Source organism: Crocuta crocuta, unplaced genomic scaffold, assembly GCF_008692635.1.
Source record: "Crocuta crocuta isolate KB4526 unplaced genomic scaffold, BGI_CrCroc_1.0 scaffold288, whole genome shotgun sequence".
In the NCBI taxonomy this organism is placed as follows: domain Eukaryota; kingdom Metazoa; phylum Chordata; class Mammalia; order Carnivora; family Hyaenidae; genus Crocuta; species Crocuta crocuta.
Genome location: NW_027532607.1, coordinates 703,180 through 728,889, shown reverse-complemented (window position 1 = coordinate 728,889; position 25,710 = coordinate 703,180). Strand labels below are relative to the sequence as shown.

Here is a 25,710-nt window from a genome sequence, read left to right as displayed (position 1 = left end):
GCCTGGAGCCTGTCTTTGGATTCTGTGTGTCTCTCTCTCTCAAAAATAAATAAAACATTTTTAAAAATAATAAAAATAATAAAAATAGACATCCACCTTAAGGCATTTAAACCCTAATCCTGTATAAATAGTAATTAATACAAAGTTAAGTAATTCATCGAGAGTCATATGACCCTTTGGTGGACTTGTTAGATGATGTTCAAGTGTTACACTGAAAGGAGTTTAATCTTTTTGCCTTATTTCCAAACTGAATGAGTGTTTCTTGACAGAACTAATACGTAATCTGCTTTGGTATGAGCACTGTACAGATACTACAGAAACTAAGTTATTTTGGAGACTGGATGCATGAGTGAGCCTTTTTTGAGCCGTGGAGACAAGTAGGAAATGTTCCCTGAGATGGAGCGAGTTTTGTTTTTCTACCAGAGTACTGAGGTAGAAGAAGGGAGGAACTCCTAAAAAAATGCCCCTTAAAGCAAACTTCAGTCTGACTTCTGACTAAAGGCAGTTTGAAAGGTAAAAGTAAGCAGAAGAGAGAAACAAAGGGCCTCTGGCTTTGCATCTGTGGGTGCTGATAAAGTCAACTGCTGCACTAATAAACTCTGATATGAAATAAAAAGCCTTCTGAACAAAAAGGGTGTGTTCCTGGAAAGGGGGATTGTCTAAAGCTATGAGAGTTGTGCCCTGTTCTAAAACACGCCCTTTCCTTCTTTGTCCTCCCACTCCCTCTCTTGAATAATTAGTAGTCCCCTTTCCCCCAGTTAAGAATTAATGAGTGAAAAGAGCTAACTCGGAACCTATGCCTATTTCTACTAGGTAGGAAGAAGTCAACAAAATTTCAGACAAAATATTCTCACAGGGCCTCTTCTGTCCTATGGTACAGGGTTTTTAGAACTCAACTAGATAGCCACCATCTCATTAGCTTTCATATTGTCAGAGGATGGAGGTCATAGTTGCCAAGTAGCTAGAAACTGAGGGAGGAAATAGAGGCAAAGAGGGACTCATGGGGGCAGAGGGCTTAGTCCCACATTCTGTGTAAATCACTGTCACATTCTTCAGCTAACTTAACCCCTGGTCTCCACGTGTTCAGTGGAGTTTAGATAAGAGCTGAGTAGAAAACAGCAGTTGGTAGGCTGAAAGAGCGGAGTAGAGAATGTAGTCACTGCCCCCTGCAGCAAAGAACAGAATTTGGAGCTTGAATTCCAACATGACTTGGTCAAAAGCTTCGACTTGGGCCTTACACTGAAACCAAAGAAGGCTCATGCTTTAAGGAGTTAGACTTTCCCAGGACTAAGGGACTCATCCACCGTAGGATTAAGAAATTCCAAATAGGGGCGCCCAGGTGGCTTAGTCGGTTAAGCGTCCGGCTTTCACTCAGGTCATGATCTCGCGGTTCGTGGGTTCGAGCCCCGCATCGGGCTCTGTGCTGACTGCCAGCTCAGAGTCTATGACTCTTTCAGAGTCTATGACTCCCTCTCTCTCTGACCCTCCCCTTCTCATGCTGTCTCTCTCTCTCTCTCTTTCTCTCTCCTAGAAATAAAAAATAAAAAAAAATAAAAAAAGAAATTCCAAATAAACTCTGCAAGGTTTCTGTGAAAACATGAAACTAGTTACACAAAATCAATGTTCATTTGGTTTCTAACCAATTAGAACTTTGCCTACTAGAGTAAAAATCACTGTCCTTCTGGGAAATTTAACCGAATTCAGAGTAACATATCATATACAATATCTTATACAATAATAATTCATTAGACATCAATAAACAGAAACTGTGTTCATTAGTCAGGAGAGAAGATAATAGAAACTGATCCTGAAATGGCTCATACTGGAATTAAATAAGAATTTTTAAAGCATCTAATAAAAATAGGTTTGATGGGATACCTGGGTGGCTCAGTCAGTTAAGTGTCCGACTTCAGTGCATGTCATGATCTCATGTTTCATGGGTTTCAAGCCCCACTTTGGGCTCTGTGCTCACACAGCACAGAGCCTGCTTAGATCCTGTCTGCCTCTCTCTCCCTCCCCAACTAACTCTATCTCTTTCTCTCTCTCAAAAATAAAGGCATTTACAAAAATTATAGAAATATATTTGAAGATTTAAAGTAAAAGATAGCAGACATGGGGAAGTATCACCAGAGAAATGAAAACTGAAAAAGAATCACATGGAACTTGTGGAACATAAATTGTGGTATTGAAAAGTACAGTATCCGAGTAAAAAATTTATTGGTATACTAAATAGCAGGTTGAAAACTTACACAAGAAATGGTCAGTGCCCATAACAGATCCATGGAAACTAATCCAACCAGAAGACAGAAAGACTGAACAGAGAACTGCTCAGAAGTGAACATAGTGCTGAGGAAACCGTAAATATGTATAGTTAGCCTTCCAGAAGGTGGCGGGGGGGTAGGGGGTGGAACTGGGGAAACAATGGCTGGATATTTTAATGAAAAAGATAAATATACAGATTGAAGAAACTCAGAAAATAGTTAGCAGGAGAAATATAACATGGTGAAAATGAAAGCTGAAGAATATCTTGCAAGTAGCCAGAGGGAAAAAAGATGCATTCCATATAAGTGAGCGTTGATAAGGATTGGTCACTTCTTTTCAGAAACAGTGGCGAACAGAAAACAATGGAATGGGATCATTAAAATATGGAGCGGGACCAAAAGACATAAAAGCCTTAGAAGTAAAGGTGAAGTCATTTTTGGATAAAGTTGAGAGAAATCTGTGGGCAGAGTATGTGCGCTGAAAGAAATGTTAAAGAAGTTTCTTTAGGTTGAAGGTGAATAATACCAGTTGGAAACTCAGATCTATGGGAAATAAAAGGACAGAGGAAGATAATACTTTATGAACAGTAAGCATAAGAAAGCTACTGTGTGTGTATTAATATTAGCAAAATAGTTTTTAAGACAGGAATACCTGAGAAAAGAAGGACATTTTAGATAATGGGGTCATTTCATCAAGGAGACAGAAAAGTCATAAAGGTGGATGCTTCAGATACATGAAGCATAAAATATAGGCAAATTAAAGAGATAGACAAATCCATAATTATATTTCAAAATTTTCACATTTGTAACTCAGTAATTGACAGAATTGCTAAACAACAAACATGAATGTAAACGATCCAAACAACACTACCAACCTGACCTGACTGGTGTTTATAGAGCACTACTTACCCGTCCCCCCAACACACACACTTTCTTTTTGCAAAGTAGGAACGATACTGCAGGTCCAAATCCCCTTATCTGAATTTCCAAACTCCAGCGATAATATGAGAACTAGAAGTGGTTTTCCCTAAGGTCTGCATCAAGCTTATTTGGTGACAAATTTTGACCTGAAGTGATATTTGATGAGACTTTACATTTTTAATTATGCATACCTTTTGAAGCAGAAATATTAATATATTTGATTTTTTAAAAATTAAGACTATTTGGGGGGAGCAGTTTAAGGTTGATAGCAAAATTGAGCAGAAGATAGAGATTTCTTAATATACCACCTGCCCCAGCATGGCACACCTACCTTGGGTAGTCTCCATTGTCGATAGCCCCCACCAAAGTGGTATGTTTGTTACAGTTGATGAGCCTACATTGACACATCACAATCACCCAAGGCCCGTAGTTTACATTACAATTCACTCTTTGGGTTTACACTCTTTGGCTTTGGATTTATATTTAAGTTTGAAGCACTTACCCAGTACATACAGTGTATGACTTTTTAAAAGTCTATATAAATTTCCGTAGTACATCTGCCCTCAGGGTTCTTAGTTAAGAGTGGCTCTGTTTCTATACTTATTTAGAGTTTTTGATAATTAACTATTGAAGAAATACAACGTGCATGTAACAGTGTTTGGTCCATAATAAACGTTTGGTAAAAAGCTGCTCTTCCAGACTGTGCTGTGTGTCTAGGAAACACCTATTAGGATAACCAGGTATCTTCCCTTGAGGGCTTCATAATCGTGCAACAGGCATCTAACAGAGGAGTCTAGGGGGAAAGAATTCTCCCTTCTAAGGAAGGTCAGGAAAGGTAATAGAGAAGAATGTACTGTACTTGCACTGAGTCCCTGTGCATTTGCTGACGGATGGTGCTGAGAGTGAGTTTTGACGGGGGGTAAGGGTACTGCATATATGATATGAAAGAGGTTTCAGAGAGCCTGACGTGATAGAGGAACTACAGATACTTTTCTTTGATGGAGTGTTGGATGATTTGGCCAATTCATGGTGGATTTTGTATTTATCTTAGTGAACTGTATACTTTATCCTGTAGGTGACAGGAAGCTATAGACTGCCACATTTGGGTATGAATGAAATTTGCTTTATTTATTAATGCTGGATAAACTTTTCTTCATTCGTTCTTAAAACTTTGAAAAAATGATTTTAAACTTACAGAAAAATTACAAAAGTAGCACACACAGTCTTCACATACCCTTTACCCAGCTTCCCATAGTGTTGTTAATTTGCATTACCAGAGTACAAAGAATAAAACTCGGAATTAACATTGATAGAGTACTATTCAGATTTTATTCAAATTTCACTTGTTTTCTGGCTAATGTTTTTTTGAGGGAGGTAGGGGAGGTTTAAAAATCTTACACTGCCTTTAGTTATCCTATCTCTTTAAATATCCTCTAGTCTGTGATTGTTCCTCAGTCTTCATTTTCTTTCATGACCTTAATGTCATTTTGTATAATATTCCCCCAATTAGAGTCTCCTGGTGTTTTCTCCTTATTAGAGCTTATGCATTTATAAGTAACACCATAGAAGTGCTACTGTGCCCTTCTCAGTCCGCCATATTGGGGGTACATGATGATGGTGGTGGTGGTGGTGGTGGTGATACCTTTTTCACTTGGTTTGGTTAAGGTGGTGCCTATCAGCCTTCCCTACTGTAAAGTTAGTATTTTTCCCTTTGTAATGAATGTGTCTCCTAGGGAGTTATTATGCAATATTCTGTTGCTCATTATACTTTATTCCACAATTTTATCATCCACCGGTGGGTTTTGCCTGCAACAGTTATTACTGTGGTGTTTACTAAGTGGTGATTTTCTGTTTTCCACATTTGTTAATTGGAATTCTGTTAGGAAAAAAGCTGTCTTTTCTCCCTCATTTATTTATGTATGTATTCTGTCATTCAGTAGTTTATATCAGAAATGGGTTCCTCGATATTAATTTCATTTTATGGATTTATAATCTGTTACTGTTATGATTCATGCATGCTTCACTTGTCTCAATTTTTGAGACAAGTGATAATTTTTCAATTATCAGGCCTCTTTCATATTGTGTCCTGGGGTCTTTTCAACATGCTCTTATTGAGTATTCACTTTGAGGCACCACAAGATGTTCTGACCTCCTCTTGTATTTTACCTGTTCCAGCCCTGTTTCTTTTAACTGGACAAGAGTGTTTAGAAACCAAGATCTGAGTACAAGTTGTGCTCTTGCTACTTGGTATCATTGCTTCCAGGACTTCCCAACAGACAAAGCTGGGAAACATACATGTATGCTAAAGCATGCGTGCATGCACACACGTGTATCAGTGTTTATTTACCCCGCTGTATATGTATTAAAAACTGTAAGTTCATTATTTTTACCAGTTCAGCACCACAACCTTCCTCATTGATACTCATTTTTATCACATAAAGTAGTTTCATAGTTGCTGTTTCATATCCTTGTGAGAAATACAACTAGAGTACAATATTGTGTACAATATCTTTGCCCCATGACATGCAGTCAGAATACTATTTGCTGAAGATACTTCAGTTAGTTTTATTTCCTTATCCTTTTAGTGTGATATGTAATTGTTTTGTAATGCAGTTAGGTTTTTGTTGCCTCTTTGTAGTTATTCTAATACTGTGGTATTCCACGTTTTCTCTTCTAACATAGTTAGTTGACCTTTATTATTATTATTATTGAGTATGTGAAGCATTACTACAGTTCTAGAAGTCCAAGCTGTACAAAAGACCATCATTCCTACTGCCTTGTTCCCATTTTCCTTTTCTTTCCTTCATGTTCCCACTTCCTTTAGGGGGCCATTTTCATTAGTTTTTGGATTACCATTCCTTTATTTCTTTTGTGCAAATGAGCAGGTAACAAGTATATTTTCTTGTTTACCCTTTTTTCTTCCAGGAAAGGTAATTAATTACTGGGTAAATATTTGAAATTGAAGTTCTTTTGTTTGTTTTAGCAAAATAATTGCTTCTGTGGCTTTTGATAGATGACTACATTATTTGTTTCTATTTGTAAAATAAGCTTTGTTCTTTTACCCTTTCCTTACTTTGTGGAGTGATAGTGATAACAAGTCAGAGGATAAATGCTTTCTCAGAAGAAAAGCATGCTAAAAATGTAAACTACTGCTATTTCTTTTTAAACAGTCCAAGGTATAATCTTCCTACCATTGGTTAAGCAAGAACAAGTTTTTTTTTTTTTTTTTTGAAGTTTTGCAGTCACCAGGTTCAGTGAATGATACATTGGCCCAACAAGGGTTTTGAGATAGAGAGTAGATGGGTAGATACTGGCTGGAGGATATTTGCTCTACCGTATATATTTTTTAAAGACTAATTAGGACTATTTAGATAAATTAAACTGTGGATAAATAAGTTGAATAATAAGAATTTATGACTTTTTTGCAATTATTATATTTCTTTAGATTCTAGGTGCCTATTTTCAATGGTATAGGCAAATATAAATCTTAGGCATTATGCTGATTGAACATTTTCAAAATAAACAATTCTGGGGCACCACACTGGCTTAGTCGGAAGAGCATATGACTCTTAATCTCAAAAACATGAGTTCAAGCCCCACATTGAATGTAGAGATAACGTATTTATATCCATATGTATATAAAATACAAACACATACATACATACATATATAAATACAAACTTAAAAAATTCAAAATTATGTTTGTATAATTATATATATTTTCTTTTAACTTCAGTATAGAGGCATAGGAAAGTGAGGCACATAATAGTCCCATTTTATATATGCAGAAATGGAAACCTCGCTATGTAACTTAATGGAAGTGGAATTTTCAGAAGGTTCCACCCCCAATTTAGCACATTTTCCTGGCCATGTTGCTAGTTCATGGAAATGACTGGTACACTGTTTATGGGCCAGCAATATTTTGGTGATTTTAAGCAAGACTATGTTGAGTATCATTGAGATGAGCTTGAAACATGAAGTAATCCATATAAAGTCAAAAAGTAATTTATTTTGAAACAGGAATAAAAGTTGAATTCTTTCCCATATACCTAGCCCTTTCAGTCAGGGAAGAAATCACTTCTAACTCTTCTTGCTACTTTTAACTCTCAAAAGGTGACCCCGTGAACCTCTGCTTTTGGGAGAAGGGCAATTAACAAATTCTCTACCACTGAAGCTTTTCTGCTCTTTACTTTCTGGCTGTGGGATGCATGTACCCTCAGAGTGTGTCTGAATACCACATAAAATTCAAGAGAAGCTCAGTAATAGCTCCTGCTTTCTGGATAGGAGAGCCTTTAAAATTCTTTGATCCTTTTTACAGTTTCTCATTGGAAGACAGATAGGTGAGTCGTGCATTAGTTTCCTGGAAATACTAATGATGTAAACCACTGCAGTAGTAGTGATCAAGCTTAAATTAGTATGTGGGTTTAACATTTGTAAAGTATTTATTAATGTATCTCTACCCTCTGTCTTTGCAGCCTTTTGGACTGCAGGATAGAGAATGTTTACTTTTATTTAAGGCAGTGTGAAGATATTTAAGAAGCTTTAAGTAAAATTACATGTCCTGTGAGTTGTGTTTTTCTTTTTCCATATGGAATGCTATTGGAGGATTGGAGTTAATATTTTAAGCGCTTTATATTTGGGAATAAATGATGAACCTAGTTGCCTGAATGCCCTGCTTTTGGATCTCAGTGTGATTATAGAATATCCCATGGTCCTCTGATTATTCAGTGCCTTCTTGTGTGATTGGGACTAGAACCTAGGCCCATTCCCTCTCTGAGGCTCATGCTCTTGACTGCTTGCTGTGTGCTGCTTTATCTTTGACACAAAATTCTGTGCTAAATAACGTTTTCTCTGTTGCTTTCAGTTTTAATTTGGGGGCTGAATTGCCCCTAAGGAAAGTGTAGCTTCCTCTAAGAAAATCAGTAAAATTCATATTGAAGATTAATAGCATTTAAATATATATATATATGTATCTGTAGACCTGAAAAAATAGGCTATTAGCAGTAGTTATCTGTAGGTCATGTGATTACAGATGACTGTGCTTTTTCTTCAGATTTTTGTAAGAAAGATAAATTTGTTTGGGGCCCCCTGGGTGGCTCTGTTGGTTAGGCATCTGACTCTAGATTTTGGTTCAGGTCATGATCCCAGGGTTGTGGAGCTGGCTTGGGATTCTCTCCTCCCTCCTGACCCTTATTAGTCAAAGACTCTTCTGTCTGTGTAATTATTTTGCTAAGCTTCTGTTCTGTGGCATCATTAAGTCATTTCCTCCTCAGTAGGCACTTACTATTAGTCCGTTAAATATTTTGGTTCCTTACCCTTCTTCACCCCAAAGCAAAACCAGTTCTCTTAATTAATTTTCTTTTTTCCTCATTCATACGAGTTTTGTTTTTTATTTTGATCATCAGACATTTTAGGTGGTTCGTTTAACTGATGAAATGGTGTTGCTTTTCAGTCTGGATACTGTTGGTTAAATGTTATAACACATAATAATACTGTATTTTTATTTTTCTTCTCCTTATGTAGATCGAGTCTGTTTCTCAGCCGCTGGAAAATCATGGTGCCTCTGGTCATTCAGAGTCATTGTCTACCAAATCATGTGGAGCATTGAGACCTGTCAATGGAGTTATTAACACGTAAGTTTTGTGTCTACTTCCTATGCTCAGTAGTCTAGTAAATGATGAATTTGGGACTCTTAGTTATCCCTAGCCAGGACCAACCCTGGTTTAAAGTCAGAAACCTTATTGCTTAATAATATTGTGCATGCATCCTGCAGTAGCAAGTATACTTGAATTAGCATGCTAATGTATTTCCTATTTACTTACTGTAGCCTAAGAGAGAAAAAAAAGATCCTACAGTTATTGTGAGTCGTTATGGTTGGTCCTCGTCTTGGTAGAATTCTTCAGAAGTGTGTACATAAAATCTTTCACTCTAGGACAGTATTAGATCCCTAACGGCTGTGTTTGTAAATCTGTATTTATGAAAGTTGAAGGAATCCCTCTACAAGTGAACAATATGTACACATCCCTAAAAGTTGAATTCTATACAACTGTTTCTTAGGCAGATTATTAACGTTTGCAGGATTAATCCTTTTCTTACTAGTTGCAGTTTTCTACAGATTTTCTTCGTTTCTTTTGTAGAAGAGAACTTTATCACTTGGAAATTGAATTTGTCACTTACTGACTTGCACTGTTCAGACATTAAAACACACACACACACACACACACACACACACACACACACACACACACACACACACACACACACACACACTTAGATTAGCAGATACCAGCATCAAGTGACATGCATCTGTTCTAGAACTTGTTTGTGTCTGTGAACATGTGTAAGCAGAGTAGGTTGAACCAATATCAAAGGCTTTGTTTCCTTGTCTACTGAGAAGTGAATATTCTTCCTTCCCCTTGTATAGTCTTCAGCCTATCTTGGCAGACCACATTCCAGGTGACATCTCTGATGCTGAGGAACAATTACAAAAAAAGCAAAGACTGAATCTAGTTTCTTCATCAACCGATGGCACCTGTGTGGCAGCCCGAACACGTCCTGTACTGAGCTGTAAGAAACGAAGGCTTGTTCGACCCAACAGCATTGTTCCTCTTTCCAGAAAGGTCAGTACCAGTGAGACTTGGTCATTGTTAAACAATGAGCCAGATGCTCAGATAGAATTATTAGTCTGTTGCCAACTTTAGCTCTTCTAACTAGTGTTTTCCAAACTTGGCTAACCACCCGAGTTTCCTGGGGAGCTTGACAAAATACTGGTTTCTGAAGTTAGGACTGGGACCCTTGTTTTCAGAAAAACAAAAAATTTCTAGATGGTTCTTCAGATTTGGAAACCACTGACTTGAATTTGTTAATAGAAATGGAGGAGAAGAGGTTTGGGTGCTGCCATCAGCACTTTGAAGGAGGGTGATGTGCTTCCTACTTATCCTGTTATCACTGAAAATGGCATGTTTTCCTTTCAAATAAGAATCTTCCTTAAAATTTTTAAACTTATGTGACTAAATGAATGGAGGTCAGTTCACAAGTGTAGGAAACTTTTGAGTGCTACCTCTTCAAATAGCAGAGTTGGATTTATTCCAAAACTAATGAAATAATGCTTCAGCAAAATTAATACAGTGCAGTGGTTAAGAGCATTAACTTTAAAGAGGATAAACTTGGGTTTGAGTCATGACACTGCCACTTAATAGTTTTGTGATTTGGAGCGTGTTTAACACTCCCTTACTCCCCTTTCCATACCCTTTTCTCCCCCCACCCCGCCAAGCCTCAGTGACCTCTTTGGGTGATTTGAGGGTTAAATGAAATGTATGTAACTTGCTCATTGGAGTGTCTGCCTGATAAGTTACTGGTACAAAGTGGCTATTTTACTGCTTTGTTCACTCATTCAACAAATATTGAGCTCCTACAGTGAGCTGGGTCTGTTCTATGCTCTGGGAATACAGCACTAAACAAAAACAGATAAAAATGTTTGCCCTTCTGAAATATTCTAATGGGTAGAGACAGAAAATAATAAATTAAGTATAATGGTAAGTCCTATAGCATTAAGTGCCAGGAAGAAAAATGCAACAGACAAAGGGAAATAGGGACTGCTAGGGAGCTTGGATGGAATTGGGTTTTGAGGCCTTACAAGGGTAAAGAAGAGACAGGGAAGGAGTGACTGGTGAAGTGAAAGGAAACCGAAAAGAGTAAGACACATGAAAGGCAAATGAAGACCGGGTGTCAGTGAGGAGCTAGGGGTGGTGTCTGAGGTGCTGCAGGCAGGCCCAGCACAGGACGGCTGCAGACTGACCATCGTGCATGGAGGGCTAGGGTTGTTCGAGATCTGGGTGAGCAGCCTTGCTAACTCAAGGGAGAAGAGCAAAATTCTGCTTGGAGTGGAGTGGGTTCAGGAGAGAAGGGGGCGCAAGGAGTTGAGATATGTTCAGAGCATTAAAGAGAATTGAATGCTTCAATTGAGAAATATTCAGTTGAGAAATGTTCTGGATAGCTCAAAGAATGTTTTTGTAAAGGAGAGCAGAGAAATCGATTATTTGAAGGGCAATCTTAAGATAGAGCTAGTATTACAATAGATTTGCTGATGAGAAAGTGATGACGAAGAGGAGAGAGAATTGTTAGAACTATTACTGTTTAGACAGTGGATTTTCAGTGCTTGGCTTGTTTTGTTATAGTGTGCAGTTGGAATGTATAACCTTGCTTTGATCTTTTTTGTTTGTTTTTCAGGAAAGTATAGTAAAAAGTAACTATCAGATTGTACCATTTTTCTCATGTCTGTTCCTTAGAATGCCTAAATTACCAAAATACCGGATAAGAGAAAGTTATTTGGCAAGTTTCTCACATTGACATTTGGGTCTCAATTTTTTATGAATAGTCCTATAAATCAAAATTTTTTTCTCAGAGGTTAAAGAGTTGATATTGAGAAAGCAAGAAAACTGTATATTGCTGTCAAATGTAAGAAAGTAGTTTTTGATCATGTCTCTATGCTTTTAACAACAACAACAACAAAACCTCAAGCAAACAAGAAAAACCTCAAGGGGAGGTAGTGTCCTTCCTCTGGGCAATTTGCTAGTCCCACTGTGTCATGACATCTAGGGATTTTGTAAAAAATTTTTGTGGTGTAGGGTGGCCTCCTAGATTCCTTTTTATCTGTATGGTAGCAGTCCTTCCTTGTTGCTCTTGACAGTAGCTTCTTCTGGTCTGTGCCTAAAATCGAATGTACTTGTGAAGAGACAGACGACGCATACTAAAGACCCTTTGATTCCAACACCAGTTTCTTTTCTTTTTTTTTCCCCCTAGTGTTTGTTTATTTTTGAGAGAGAGACAGAGATAGAGCATGAGTAGGGGAGAGGCAGAGAGTAAGGGAGACCCATGATCCGAAGCAGGCCCTAGCTGTCAGCACACTGCCTGTCCCAGGGCTTGAACCACGAGATCATGACCTGAGCGGAAGTCAGATGTTTAACCAACTGAGCCACCCAGACTCTCCCCAGTGTCCGTTTCTAAAACACAATCATCCTGACATGCAAACGTAAGCTACATGGAAAATAAGACAAAAGAAACAAACTGAGTTTAGGGAATAAACCGTTTGCTGGTTATAACAGAAATAACTGGAGTTCTGACAGCATTAGAGGCACTGTCTGGTTGCTCACTGTGTCTCCTTGCTCAGTGATATTTGCTGTTGAGCAGGCATCTTGTCTTTTATCATCCTGAGGTGCTGGCTTTGCCAGGCACTGTGTTCCAGGTATTCTTCAGGTTTCATTGGTGAACAAGTGCTTGCTTGCCTCCATGGAGCTTACTTTCTAATGACAGAGCCCAGATAGCAAAGAAGGTAACAGGGAACCCATTTTCTGATACTGGTAAATAGCATTGATAACTTACTGTAATAAGATTTGCTTCCAAGTCTTTTTAAAAAAGAGAATCTTAATAAAACAGCAACTACATGTTTCTGGATTAACTCAAATCACCCTTGTTTACTGCCCTTCTCACCATGTTCCTTCCTACCCAAGAGAGATGGTTACTAGTATATTTGCGAGTAGAGAATATAAAAAACACATGTTTAATGTCAGTGTTAACTGGCTTACCTACATATTTTAAATTATCTCTAGTGTACTCTAGAACTAAATATAAAAATCACTTTAGGGAACTCATTCAGTTTTACCAGACAGTCATCTTAGTTGAATCACAGCTGGGATTTTATTCTATCAAGTTTTACCAGCGTTGGGGCACCTGGGTGGCTCAATCGTTTAAGCGTCCGACTTTGGCTCAGGTCATGATCTCACAGTTCTTGAGTTCAAGCCCCATGCCGGGTTTCATGCTTACAGCTACCTCAGAGCCTGGAGCCTGCTTCAGATTCTGTGTCTCCCTCTCTCTCTCTGACCCTCCCCTGCTCGTGCTGTCTCTCTCTCAGAAATAAATAAAACATTTAAAAAAAAAAGTTTTACCAGTGTTTCTGAAGTTACGATATATCTTATGGTTGAGATGTACTTTTAGTGTAGTAGCACATTTCTTTTAGCCCCTAAAAGGCTGTTTTTATGTCACTTGTATCTTAAATTCAATGACTACAATAAAGGTTTTAGTAAGATGAACTTGTTGGAAATAAACAGAAATGAGACCTATCCGTAAATAATGAAAGACTTTAAATGACCAAACTGTTGATTTTAGATTTTAGAGTTTTGAGCAGTGAAGTGTCATAAGCTATTTTTTTTTTAATGTTTTATTTATTTCTAGGAGAGAGAGAGAGAGAGAGAGAGAGAGACAGCGTGAGCAGGGGAGGGGCAGAGAGAGAGAGAGTCACAGACTGAAACAGGCTCCAGGCTCTGAGCTGGCAGTCAGCACAGAGCCCGACGCGGGGCTCGAACCCACGAACCGCGAGATCATGACCTAAGCGAAAGTCGGACGCTTAACCGACTAAGCCACCCAGGCGCCCCATAAGCTATTTTTTATGAGGTGAATATGCCATGAGAGAGACTGGCCATAAGAGAGACTGGGGTCAAAAAGAAAGAAAGACTAGTGACAATAGTAATCCTAGAGGAAAATAATAGGCTGAAGGCTCCAAAGCTCTCAGGATGCATTAGATTTCAAAACTGATCCTAAGGAAGATTCGCTAGGGTGTTATAAGTGAATATCAGGCTTGGGAGAGCGCAGAGCTTTGAGATTGGGAGAGTGGGGTCATCTTCCATGGAAATCTGGGGAGAACATAGAGGTATTTCCTGTTTTCATGTTTTTATTGTAATATTAGTACAGATGATAACAAGTTGCCTGTATTGCTCTTTATTATGTATTTCATCACTTTTAGGGGTCTGGTATGGTTCATGTTAGCAATTAGCTAGGCCAGTGAAGAAACACTCAAGTGACAAATTTGAATAATATGTTATCACTTTGTTTATTTCCTATCCTGGCTGCTTCTATGAGGTGTAGATATTTATAGCTTTGTCTAAAACATTAGTTTCTATATACCGAAATTTCAAATCAATAAAACTTTTAAAAGAAATACGGGGCCAATATAGGGTTGCTTTTTTATTTTGTTAGGTAAAGTTATTTTATAAATTAAGTGTATCATAGTACANGGGAGGGGGGGGGGGGGCGCTGAGAGAGAGACAGAGGCAGAGACAGAGAATGAATCCCAGGCAGGCTCTACACCTAGCATGGAGCCTAATGAAGCAGCACTTGATCTCACAACAGTGAGATCATGACCTAAGCCGACATCAAGAGTTGTGCACTTAACTGACTGGGCCACCCAAGTGTCCCAGTACAGTTAGTATTATTAATGAAAAAATAACATGCCTTGAGATTTTTGGATTGGCCTTAGTAGCATTTCTTTTTCATCTTTTTTTGAGATCAATACAATTTTTTTTTAATTCCAGTATAGCTAACATACAGTGTCATACTAGTTTTAGGTAAATGATACAGTGATGCAACAATTCCATACATCACCCATTGCTCATCACGACAAGTGCCTTCCTTGATCCCTCTCACCCATTTCACCCATTCCACCCACCACCTCCCCTTTGGTAACCATCAGTTCTTTATAGTTAAGAATCTGTTTCTTGGTGTGTCTCTGTTTTGTTTTTTTCTTAAATTTGACATATGAGTGAAATCATATGGTATTTGTCTTTCTCTGACTATTTCACTTATTAGGATTATACTCTAACTCCATCCATGTTGTTGCAAATAGCAAGGTTTCATTCTTTTTTTATGGCTATTCCATTGTGCATGTGTGTGTGTTTACTTAACACTTCTTTGTCCATTCACCTACCAAAGAACATTTGGGCTGCTTTCATAATTTGGCTATTGTAAATAATGCTGACATAAACATAGGGGTAGCATTTCTTATCAGATGATTTGACAGCATTGTGGTGTGATTTTGGAATTTTATAGTCTGTGTTGGAGGATATTTATACAGGAGTGTTTGCTCTGGGTTAAATTTTAAAGTTGGATTCTTTAAAGTGGTCCTCCACTTCTTCCTCGTGTGTCACACTTGAGGACATAACAGGACATTACATCTCAATAGGATATTCTCTTAAGGCCTAGTGTCATGACATTTTTGGTTTAGAACTCAAGAACTAAAATGATTATGAGTTTGTATTAAAAGTGAGTAATTTGGTACCAAATAAAATACATTCTTTATTGACACCAGATTCTTGTGATAGATTTTTGAGGCCTAACTTTTCAGTACTAGTTGAACTTTTGGGAAGGAGCAGGAATGCCATATGGAAAATTGTAGTTCATTATAAAACACACAAAATAAATTTTGAAAGACTGAGATAAAATAAATAGAAGTTGAAGCTCTGATACTTTATTTGTAAACTGTCCTCAGGCCAAAATAATTTTTTTCAGTGCTTTGAACTAATACTCTATGATTAACAGAGAATGATGAGTAGAGAGTTTTGATACTAGAATTTGTCCATGTGCATTGCATTGAGTTTTGAATAGAAATTCCTTCAGAGAGAATTAATATAATTTATAGTATTAAAGGAACATAGAATTTCTTCATGTATGTATTTTATCTCTTCATTCAGTTCTTCTGTATTTCCCACATTCTTGATATTTTTGTGATACAAATGAGATCTTTTCTGTTGGTGTTATTTTATGAGTGCTGTTGATTTTTGTAATTGAACACTTATATGAACTCTGTGTTCTGGTTAATTATTTTTAATTTTCTAGATAGGCTGTCTGTCTCACCAGCAAACAATGTGATACCTCTTTATACACATCTTACTCCTTTTCTTTGAGTAGATATACTTTCAGAACAGTGTTAAGAAATAGTTGATCGTAGTGAGGCATCTCATTCCTTTTAGAAGTTCACTATTAACTTTGATGTAAGGTAACTTCTTAAAATGAATTGGGACACTTTACCATTTTCTATGCTCTGCAAAACTTTAAAGCATTTTTCTGGGAAGTATGAATTTCTTTAAAATTTGTTGGAAATTAAGGCAAAAACTGAGACCAGCACCTATTATCCATCTATCAGATTTTTCAAGTTAACTCATACAGAATTTTATACAAAGCATTTTTAATTTTTTAAATCCTTTTTATCTGTGGTTGTCCATTTCTCAGTCTGAATTATATTTGTCTTCTCTTTCTTGATTAATCTTGTCAGCAGTTTTCCTGTTTTATTGGTCATTTCAAAGATCAGTTATTTGCTGGTAATTTGGTAATTTCTTCTTCCTGTGGTCTTGATCTTTTCCCCCTCCTCTCTGCCTTTATTCAAATGCTTATTAGTTAATTTATTTTCTGTTCTTTTCTTCTGTAATAATAGAACTTCTTGAATTTTCTTCTGAGTGTAGTTTTTGGATGGCATTTCATAGTCTTTGATGTGTGTAGTGTTTTTTTTTTTTTTTTTTTTTTTTTTTTTTTTAATTTCTTTTTTGTTTTTTGTTTTTNTGCCTTTGAGTTTTTTAGTTTTTTCCCCAAGAGTTACAAATTGAGTTTCCAAATTCTAAATGGTTTTTCTTTTTAAGCCTTTTGTTATTTAATTACTATTTTTTACAGCATTTGATTTAAGTGAGGTTTCTATAGTTTCTGCTTGTATTTGTAGCCTATTATGTTGATTTTTGTTTTAATGTCACTAGTGTCTATATAATCATATCATCTTAGTGACTTATGGCTTCTATCTCCAGTAGTTTTTGCCTTCCATTCTACTTTTTTTTATACTAACGTTATACAGTATGTGATTTTTCTCACCCATTTACTTTTAAGATTTGTTTTTTGTATGTGTTTTGAAACATCATAAAAGCAAATTTAGGTGGGTTTTTTTTTTAATCTCAAAAACTTCTGATTTTAATGGAGATTTTATTAAACAGAAAACAGTTTTTCATTTTATATTCAGTTTTAAAACTGGATTTAAAGGCTTACTTAGGCTTATTTTGATTGTAACATTTCATTGTTTATTGATAGTCCTCTTTATACCTTACTATGCCCATTTATTAAGTTCTTAATTTGAATTTGTAGTTCTTCAGGACTAGAACAAGTTTGACCATATTTCAGGTTCTTAACTCATAACCTTTGTCCCTTAAAACTGTTTCACTGTCTTTTGGCAGTGGGGGAAGGTGATTATTTGTTGTTTTGTTTTAGCATAGAGTTCAAATGATCTTATTTTCATTCCTTTATATTGGTAACCAGTTCTGCTCTGTACTGTCCAGTATGGTAGCTACTATAGCCATATGTAACTGTTTAAAATGAAGATAAAAAATGAGGCACAGCCACATTTCAGGTGTTCAGTAGTCACATGTGACTAGTGCCTACTGTCTTTCAGTCACACAAATATTGAACATTTCCATCATCGCAAACCTGCAGTGGATATTGCTGCGGGTTTTTTTGTCTTGCTCTATCAGGTTTTCTTCTGTTACAACTTTGGTTTTTGGTTCCCCTGAGTTTACAGTTGCAAACTGAAGTAGTCCAGTTATCTCTATATTATTGTTTCCTAAAATTCTTTTTGTTTAGCTCTTAATACCTGCTCCTCAGTGTAATCATTCAGTTAATGTAGGAAGTGACTGATCTAGTTTGGATGAACATAACAAACATTCAGATGTTAGCTGTTAACATATCTGTCATTGTTTTCCTCTCTTCGGTTCTCCCATAGTGTAAAGGAAGAAAGACAAGTTTACTGCTCATGTCCTATTTTAATTCTCCAGATCATCAGTCTGACCTATAGTTCCTCTTAGGTAGGTTCTAATTCTGCTACCAAGGGTTGTTAAGATTTTATCTTTTTTCTTTTCAGATTTTGTATTTCCTTTTTATGTCATCTGACTGCCCTTTCATCTTTTCTGTTTCCATGTCATAGAGGCTGTGTTATCTTTGACTCTGTTGGAGATGTGGGAAGTTTGATTAATTATTATTTTGCCATACTTGTTTAATAGCTTTCCAGAGGTATATTTTTTTCTGAATTTGTCAGATTTGTTTCCTTTTCCCTTGTTCTGCAGTATTCTACTCATAGTCCCCACAGTCATGGTTTTTTCCTTTCTTTTATTCTTAAAAGATAAGTTGATTTCTCCAGACTTTGTGTTTATCACTAGAAAAATTTAGTAGCTGGGTCTATTTGTTTCCTATCATAGTTCCGGAAGCTGGAAGTTTGAAATCAGGGTGGCAGCCCTTGTTCCCTCTGAAGGCTCTCTGAAGAATCCTTTCTTGCCACTTCTGCTTCTAGTGGTTGCTAGTAGTCCTTAGCATTGCTTGGCCTGCCTCTGCGTTTGTCTTTAAACCATCATCTTCCCTGTGTGTCTGTGTCTTTGTGTTTTCACATGGTGGTCGTCGTCTTTTTTTTTTTTTTAATGTTTAAGAGAGTGAGTGAGAGGGTGTGAGTAGGGGAGAGGCAGAAAGAAAGGGAGAGAGAAAATCTCAAGCAGGCTCCACACTGTCAGTGCAGAATCTGACATGGGGCTCGATCCCATGAACCGTGAGATAATGACCTGAGCTGAAATTAAGAGTCGGACACTTAACCAGCTGGGCCACCCAGGCACCCCCACATCTTATTACGGACACCAGTTGTTGGATTTAAAGCTAATTCAGTATTAATCACATTTCACAAAACCCTGTTTACAAATAAGGTCACATTCTGTGTGTCTGCTTGGGGAATGAATATTGGGGTGGGGTCTAGGAGGGGTACTATTCTACTCAGTACACTGGCCATTGTGCCTTGTCTCTGCTACTCATGTGATGGTTGAATCTTTTTCTCAGTTTTAAATCTGGAAAGGTGCTATTCCTAATTCAATTCCTGGGTTTCAGCAACTTTCATACTTAGCATACCTGTGCTGTAGTTGGAAATAGTTGAACCACATTTTAATCCCACTGCCAATTTTCTGGAGCTCTTCTGCACCACTGAATTCATTGTGTGAAGAATTTGAATTCCCTGAGTATGGAAAAACTTAACAGGTTTAACTTCCTCCTTCCCTATTTTTTTTTTAATTCTGTAAAGTATAAAGAATGATGTAACAAACGTCTGTGCATATCACCTTAAATGTTAATATCTTGACTTTTTATCTTTTTTAAAAAATAATTTACAATAAACATTAATGTTTCTTTTATCTTCTGTCATCTCCTCTACCTGCTCCCTTCCCCAGAGGTAACCATTATCATGAATTTGGTATGTATATTTCCCAGTTCAGGTTCTTAGATTTTTACTACACATCTGTGTATCCATGAGCAGAATGCAGTATGTATTGTTTAGTTTAATGTTCATTAAAAAGCTTATATAAATGCCATCATGGTGTACGTATTCTGCAACTTGGTGAGTTTATAAAAATTCACTGTAGAGTCCATTTCCTTAAAAAAGACAGTGTTTGAATGTGAGTATATCCATAACCTGTTTGTTAACTTCACAGCTTTAAATTTAATTTCTATATTGGGCTTCATCATTGTGTCCATATCTTCTGTCTCCTTTGGTCTGCTTTCTGTTTGTCTTTGAAATATATTTGATAGGTAACATTGAATAAGTTTAAGGTATGCAGCATGTTGATTTGATCTTTGATACTGCAGTGTGTCAGCCAGTTGTAGCCTTAGCTAATAACATCTCCATAATGTAACACAATTACCATTTCTTTCTTGTGGTGTCTCTTAGCACATTTGATGTTTCTAATACAGTAGTATTGTCTTCATATCACTATACTGTGTATTAGATCTCCAAGACTTCTTTACCTACTCAAATACAAGTTTATACTTTTAAACAACTTCTCTTATTTCCCTACCTCCCATTTCTTTCTTCATCTCCTTCTTTTCCTCTTCCCCTCCTCCTCCTCTTCTTCCCTCCCCCTCCTCCTTCTTCTCTCTCTCCTCCTCTTCCTTTTTTTAATGCCCATTTCCCTACCTCCCATTTCTTCTTCTCCTCTTCCTCCTCCCCTCCTCCCTCCCCCTTCCTCCCTTCCAGCTCTCTGTCTCCTTCCTCCTCCTCTTCTTTTTTTAATGCATATGTATTCATATAGTTCCAGGATTACTGGTTAGGTACATACAAGTTCATGGTTGTTATTTCTTCTTTGCCATCTTTCCTTTCATCATTTTATTGTTCCCCTTTTGGTCTCTAGCAATGATTTTACTTTAAATAGGTATCTTGGTAAATACTTGCTTTTTAAGTCTTCTCTTCCTTGTTTTTATGCTTCTGCTGTTGGGTTACTTGAATCTTTTCATTTCTTGCTACTTTGGAACAGGAGGACTTTAGAATTCCTCTATGTATGTCTTTAGTTTTAAGGTTTTATTTATATTCTTGTTGGCTAATGTATAGTGTAATATTGGTTTCAGGAGTAGAATTTAGTGATTGATCACTTATAACACTCAGTGCTTATCACAAGTGCCCTCCTTAATCCCCATTCCCCGTGCATAGAATGCCTGTTTTTAAACATATTTTTTTCTCATCTATTATTGATCTTTAATATTTTATCTTTAATTTTAGTCCCACCCAAATCAGTCATCTGTAAATTCATACTTGTGCATGGTGGCTTCTTACATCCAACTTTAACCATCCTTCTTGCTGAGCGCTTCCTTTAATAGCCTTCCGACACTGGCCTAGGAGTTGTAAAGTCAGTCTTTATTTTGTGTGTGAATGTATACATGTTTTTTTAAAAAAATTTTGTAATGTTTGTTTATTTTTGAGAGAGAGAGAGGAGACACAGAATCCAAAGCAGCCTCCAGACTCTAGACTGTCAGCACAGACAGAGCCTGATGTGAGGCTTGAACTCACGAACCGCAAGATCTGGACCATAGTTGAAGTTGGACACAGCTCCCTACTTTCAGTTTTGTTTCTATGTTTTAACATATCAAGGGATATAAAACTTTTCCTCTCTTTTTTAATATGGAATGTCTATTAGATTGTTATAGATCTTGTAATTCTCTCTTTCTTTTTATAGTTCCCATTTCCAGCTCTCTGTCTTGCTGTGTGTTATTTTCAGTCACCTTCTGGGTCGGTTCTTCCTATTCATCAGCTTTCTCTCCAGCTGTATTTAGTTTACTATCAAACCTGTCAGTTGTTTGGGGGTTTTTTGGTATTTTGTTTTCTTACTTGAGTGTGTGCTTTTCATTCAGAATTTGTTTGTGGTTACTTTTAAAAACATCTTTTTTTTTTTCTATCCTTTCCTGTTCTTTTATGATGTTCATTCCTTCCTTTATCTCTTTGAACAACTTTAATATACTTATTTTAAAATTGCTTTCAAATTACTCCAATTCCAGGGGCGCCTGGCTGGCTCAGTCAGTAGAGCATGTGATTCTTGGTTTCAGGGTTGTGAGTTGGAGCTCCATGTTGGATGTAGGGATTACTTTAAAATTAATCCATTTCTAGCTCGTTGAGGGCAGATTCTCCCCATTTTTGCATCTGCTGACTGCATCACATCAGTCTTTGTTTTGTATGATGTATAATGTTTCACAGTGAGCTCATTTGGGCCAAAGGTCAGGGAAGGCATGTTTTCTCTAGGAGCTTTGTGTGAGCCCTAGACTGTGGAAGTGTCCTGAAAGCAGTTTTCTATTGGTCATCTTTTCCTTTTTTTTTTTCTAAATTAATTTAGAAATATTACATCTTTGCTACAGAGAAAGCTGTCATGTATACGTTGGTCTAGTTCTCTTTCTGTTTAACTTTTCTATATCTTAATTGCTATGACTTTAAAATATTGTTAATATGTGGTATGGCAAATCACTCCCCTCTATCTTTGCTTATTAGAAATTTTATGGGGACTTTTCCCTGTAAGCATATATTTTTTCAGTTGCAGTTTTAAGGTTGTTTAAATCTTGTTTGCTTTTTTCTCCTTCCCTACCAAAACCTTACTGAGTTTAAGATTATAGATTAATTTGTAGATTATTAATAGCTTTAAAAATTAAGCTTTGTGTTTAGGGGGCACCTCGGTGGCTCAGTTGATTGAGCATCTGACTTCAGCTCAGATCATGATCTAGCAGTTCATGAGTTCAAGCCCCACATCAGGCTCATTGCTGTCAGCCTGCCCAGCATGGAGCCGGCTTCCAACCCTCTGCCCTCCTTTCTCTGCCCCTCCCCCACTTGAACTCTCTGAAAATAAATAAAAAGTTTTAAAAAGCTTTGTGTTTACAAGTTTTAAGCTTAGTCCGGAGTATTTTTTTTATTGTTAAATCAAGAATAGAATCTTTTTTTCCCCCACTTACATGTTTCTAAATAAGAGCCATTTTAAGAGGAATGACCATGGAACTGATAGAAGAGCCAAGTGCACAGGCCTGTGATCTGGCATTTTGCCTGTCATGTTGAGGAAATAGCAAAGCAGTCAGAGGAACTGAGCGAGGAGAGAAGGAAATAAAAGGAAATGAGGTCAGAGAGGCGATAGAGGGGACAGATGGTATAAAGCTTTTGTGTGCACCATTGCAAGAACTTTGGCTCTCATTCCTCATGAAATGATGAGCCACCGAAGCATTTTGAGCTGAGGACTGGTAAGCCAAGGTTACACCTACTTCTGTATTTTGATTCGTTAGTAGGAGGGGTAAACCAGAAGACCAGTTAGAAGGTATTTAAGAAATTCACATGAGAGGGGCACCTGGNCCCCGCCACCCCCACCCCATCAAAAATAAACATTTAAAAAGTTAAAAACTTCATCTTAGATCAGGGTAATTGCAGTTGACATGGCATAAAGCAGTCAGTTTCTGGATACCATTAGAAGATAGAGACCACAGGATTTCATGATTGGACAATAGGGCATAGTAAAGAAGGGAGTTAGGATGAGTTCAAAGATTTAGGACTGAGCAGCTAGAAATTGGGAAGAGCAGGAGCTCAGTTTTGAACTCAGGTGCCTATATAGCTGTGAGATAATTGAGCAGTTAAATACACAAATAAAATTGTGTTAATTGGTTTACTAATATTGAATAATCTTGACATCCAGAAATCTCCACCTGCTCAGGTTTGGTCATTTATATTTGTTGTGTTTTAAATTTGTCTTTCCTTTTCTTTTTTTCTTTTTTTTTTTTTTAAAGTATTAAGGTACTTTTTTTTTTTTAAATGCTTATTTTATTTTTGAGAGAGAAAGAGAGGAACGCAGAGAATCTGAAATAGGCTCTGTGCTGGCAGCAGAGAACCCAGGGTGGGGCTCAAACTCCCAAACTGTGAGATCATGACCTGAGCATAAGTCAGACGTTTAGCTGACTGAGCCACTCAGGCTTCCCTTAAAATTTATTTTCTTACTGTAAAATATACATTGTGATTTTTTAAAAAATAGGTTCATGCATATAATTTGGCATTTTATTTCTTTATGAATGTGTGTCTTTGTGTTCTTTAATAAGCATAGCTGTAGGATAAATTCTAGCTGTGGATTTATGCAAAGCATGTGTGAGTGAAGTAATTTTAAAGTTGTCCAAACCGTCCTTCAAAAGAGTTCAAAGTTTATCTTTCAATAATTGTATTAAAGATATTTTTATATACGTCTAGCTTCTGTTTATTAATATTTTCCTTTGTAGGTTTTCATTCAAAAGTCAGATTGATGTTTGAATTATATGTGTGCACAAAGCTTTAGTCAAGTTTTAAGTTAGAATTTTTATTTTTCTCAAAGGACAATAGAATTGTAATTTCTTTGTGTCAGTATCAGCCATTTTAATTGTATAGACGATTATCAGTTCTTTAATGTTAAAGCCGTCACCAAAGAAATACACTTGTCTGAGCCTCTACCTTTTTATAGGCATGCATACAGTATTCCCTTATTTGATGGAATACAAAAATATGTAACATTTAAACATAGAAATGCATAAGTGTACACGCATAACACATATACACACACAGTTTCCAGTTTTTCACTTAACTAGTGCTTTTTTGAGTTCTTCTGCGTTTGCGTTTATTCCTTTTTCTCTTTGTTAAGCCAGTCTTACAGTTTACCTGATTATTAATTGGTCTGTTCCTGTCCGGCCCACCTGGGTTTAGGAAGAAAGAAAAGGAATTTGCAGTTTCTAGCATGTGTTTCCTCTTTTGGCAATTTCAGCTTTAATTTAATCTTCTAGTTTTACTTTGTTATTCTTGCTATATTATTTTTACTCTATACCTCATCTCTTGACTCAAGGGTAAACTAGCCATAAAATGAAATGTTGTTCATTTTTCATATAGAGAGCTATTTGATGTCATGAGTTAGCTTATGAGGGAAAAAACATACCTCCATTTTAAGATTGGTTATTTTGATTTTACTATCTTTTTGTAATCTCTTTTTAATGTTTTAAATTTGGGTATAATTTTTAGATCCTAACTAATTACCTAGATCCTCCTGTTGATCTACTGTGTGGTGTGTGGTTTTTGTCTGTGTCAACATATGTTCTCTCTCGTTACCTCTTTATCTCTTCCGAAAGCCAGCCCTGATTAAATAGAATGCAAGGGATATTTTTTCCCAAAATAGTACTGGTTAATGTTGTCTACACAGTACTGTCCTGTTCAGTTGGTATAATTCTTTTTCAGTGGCATCTACAATTGCAGCTTATTAGAATTATTTTACCTCAGTGCATGTTACCCAGTCTAACCTTCACAACCCCTTCTTTGCATGCCACCCATCTTCATGGTGGCAAGAAGGAGACAGTTGGGGAATATTGATGAAGACCACATTGTTCTCACTTTACCTTTCTCCTATACATGTCTGTAAAGGCAAACAGCTTTCAAAAGATGTTTGTGTAGGGACACCTGGGTGGCTCCGTTGGTTGAGCGTCAGACCTCAGCTCAGATCATGATCTCACAGTTCACAGGTTCAAGCCCCATGTTGGGCTTTGCACTCAGGGCAAGGAGCCTGCCTCAGATTCTCTGTTTCCTGTGCTGTCTCTCTGCCCCTCCTCTGCTTGTTCTCTTTCTCAAAAAGAAACATCTTTTTTTAAAAAGATGTTTGTGCTGAACCTAAATGCAGCTCTTACAGTTGTTACAGCCTTTTTGCTAGCAGATTTTTTTAAAATTTTTTCTTTATGTTTATTTATCATTGAGAGACAGAGCATAATTGGAGGGACAGAGAGAGGGGGAGACACCAAATCTGAAGCATGCTCCAGGCTCTGAGCTGTCAGCACAGAGCCCGACGTGGGACTCGAACTCACAAACCATGAGATCATTACCTGAGCCGAAGTCAGATGCTCAACCTATTGAGCCACCCAGGTGCCCCTTTGCTAGCAGATTTTGATACTACCCTTGCTCAGAGCATCCCTTCTCATGGTGCTGTTCCACAGGCAGGTCCTTTTTTTCTAGAACTGTCTGCTGCCCAAGTGACTTTTTATGGATCATGATTTGGCACATGCTGAACTTATTTACCCTGACACCAAAGCCTAAGGGATCCTGCCTTCAGCATGTCCTAAAGTTTTCTCCTCAGAGCATAAAATTGTTTAAAAAAAAAAAAAAAAGTCCCCACCCCCCTTTTTAAACAGAATTAAGTCTTTTTGAAGATTTAGATTTCACTGTGGACTTAGCAGGAGAGGCTATTTCTTATCCTACCCACATGTGTACAAAGGAAGTTTAGTGGGAATAATTTCTGTCCCTGTGGATTTAATATGACACAAAGACTGTGGGTATGAACACTTACCATACCAAATTTATTTTCATTACTTAGGCATGAACTTTAAAGCAGTGGATCTTAGGATAAGT

At 37.0% G+C, this 25,710-nt stretch overlaps 1 protein-coding gene across 3 annotated transcripts in view; it reads left to right on the top strand.

Annotated features, from left to right (window-relative positions):
* KANSL1 (KAT8 regulatory NSL complex subunit 1) overlaps positions 1-25,710 on the top strand; it is a 174,694-nt gene that overhangs the window by 134,858 nt on the left and 14,126 nt on the right. For all 3 annotated transcript variants that reach the window (XM_077780285.1, XM_077780286.1, XM_077780284.1), the window contains 2 exons: positions 8,706-8,815; positions 9,607-9,802. In XM_077780285.1, the coding sequence (XP_077636411.1) occupies positions 8,706-8,815; positions 9,607-9,802 (306 nt within the window). The remainder of the gene's footprint in view (positions 1-8,705; positions 8,816-9,606; positions 9,803-25,710) is intronic.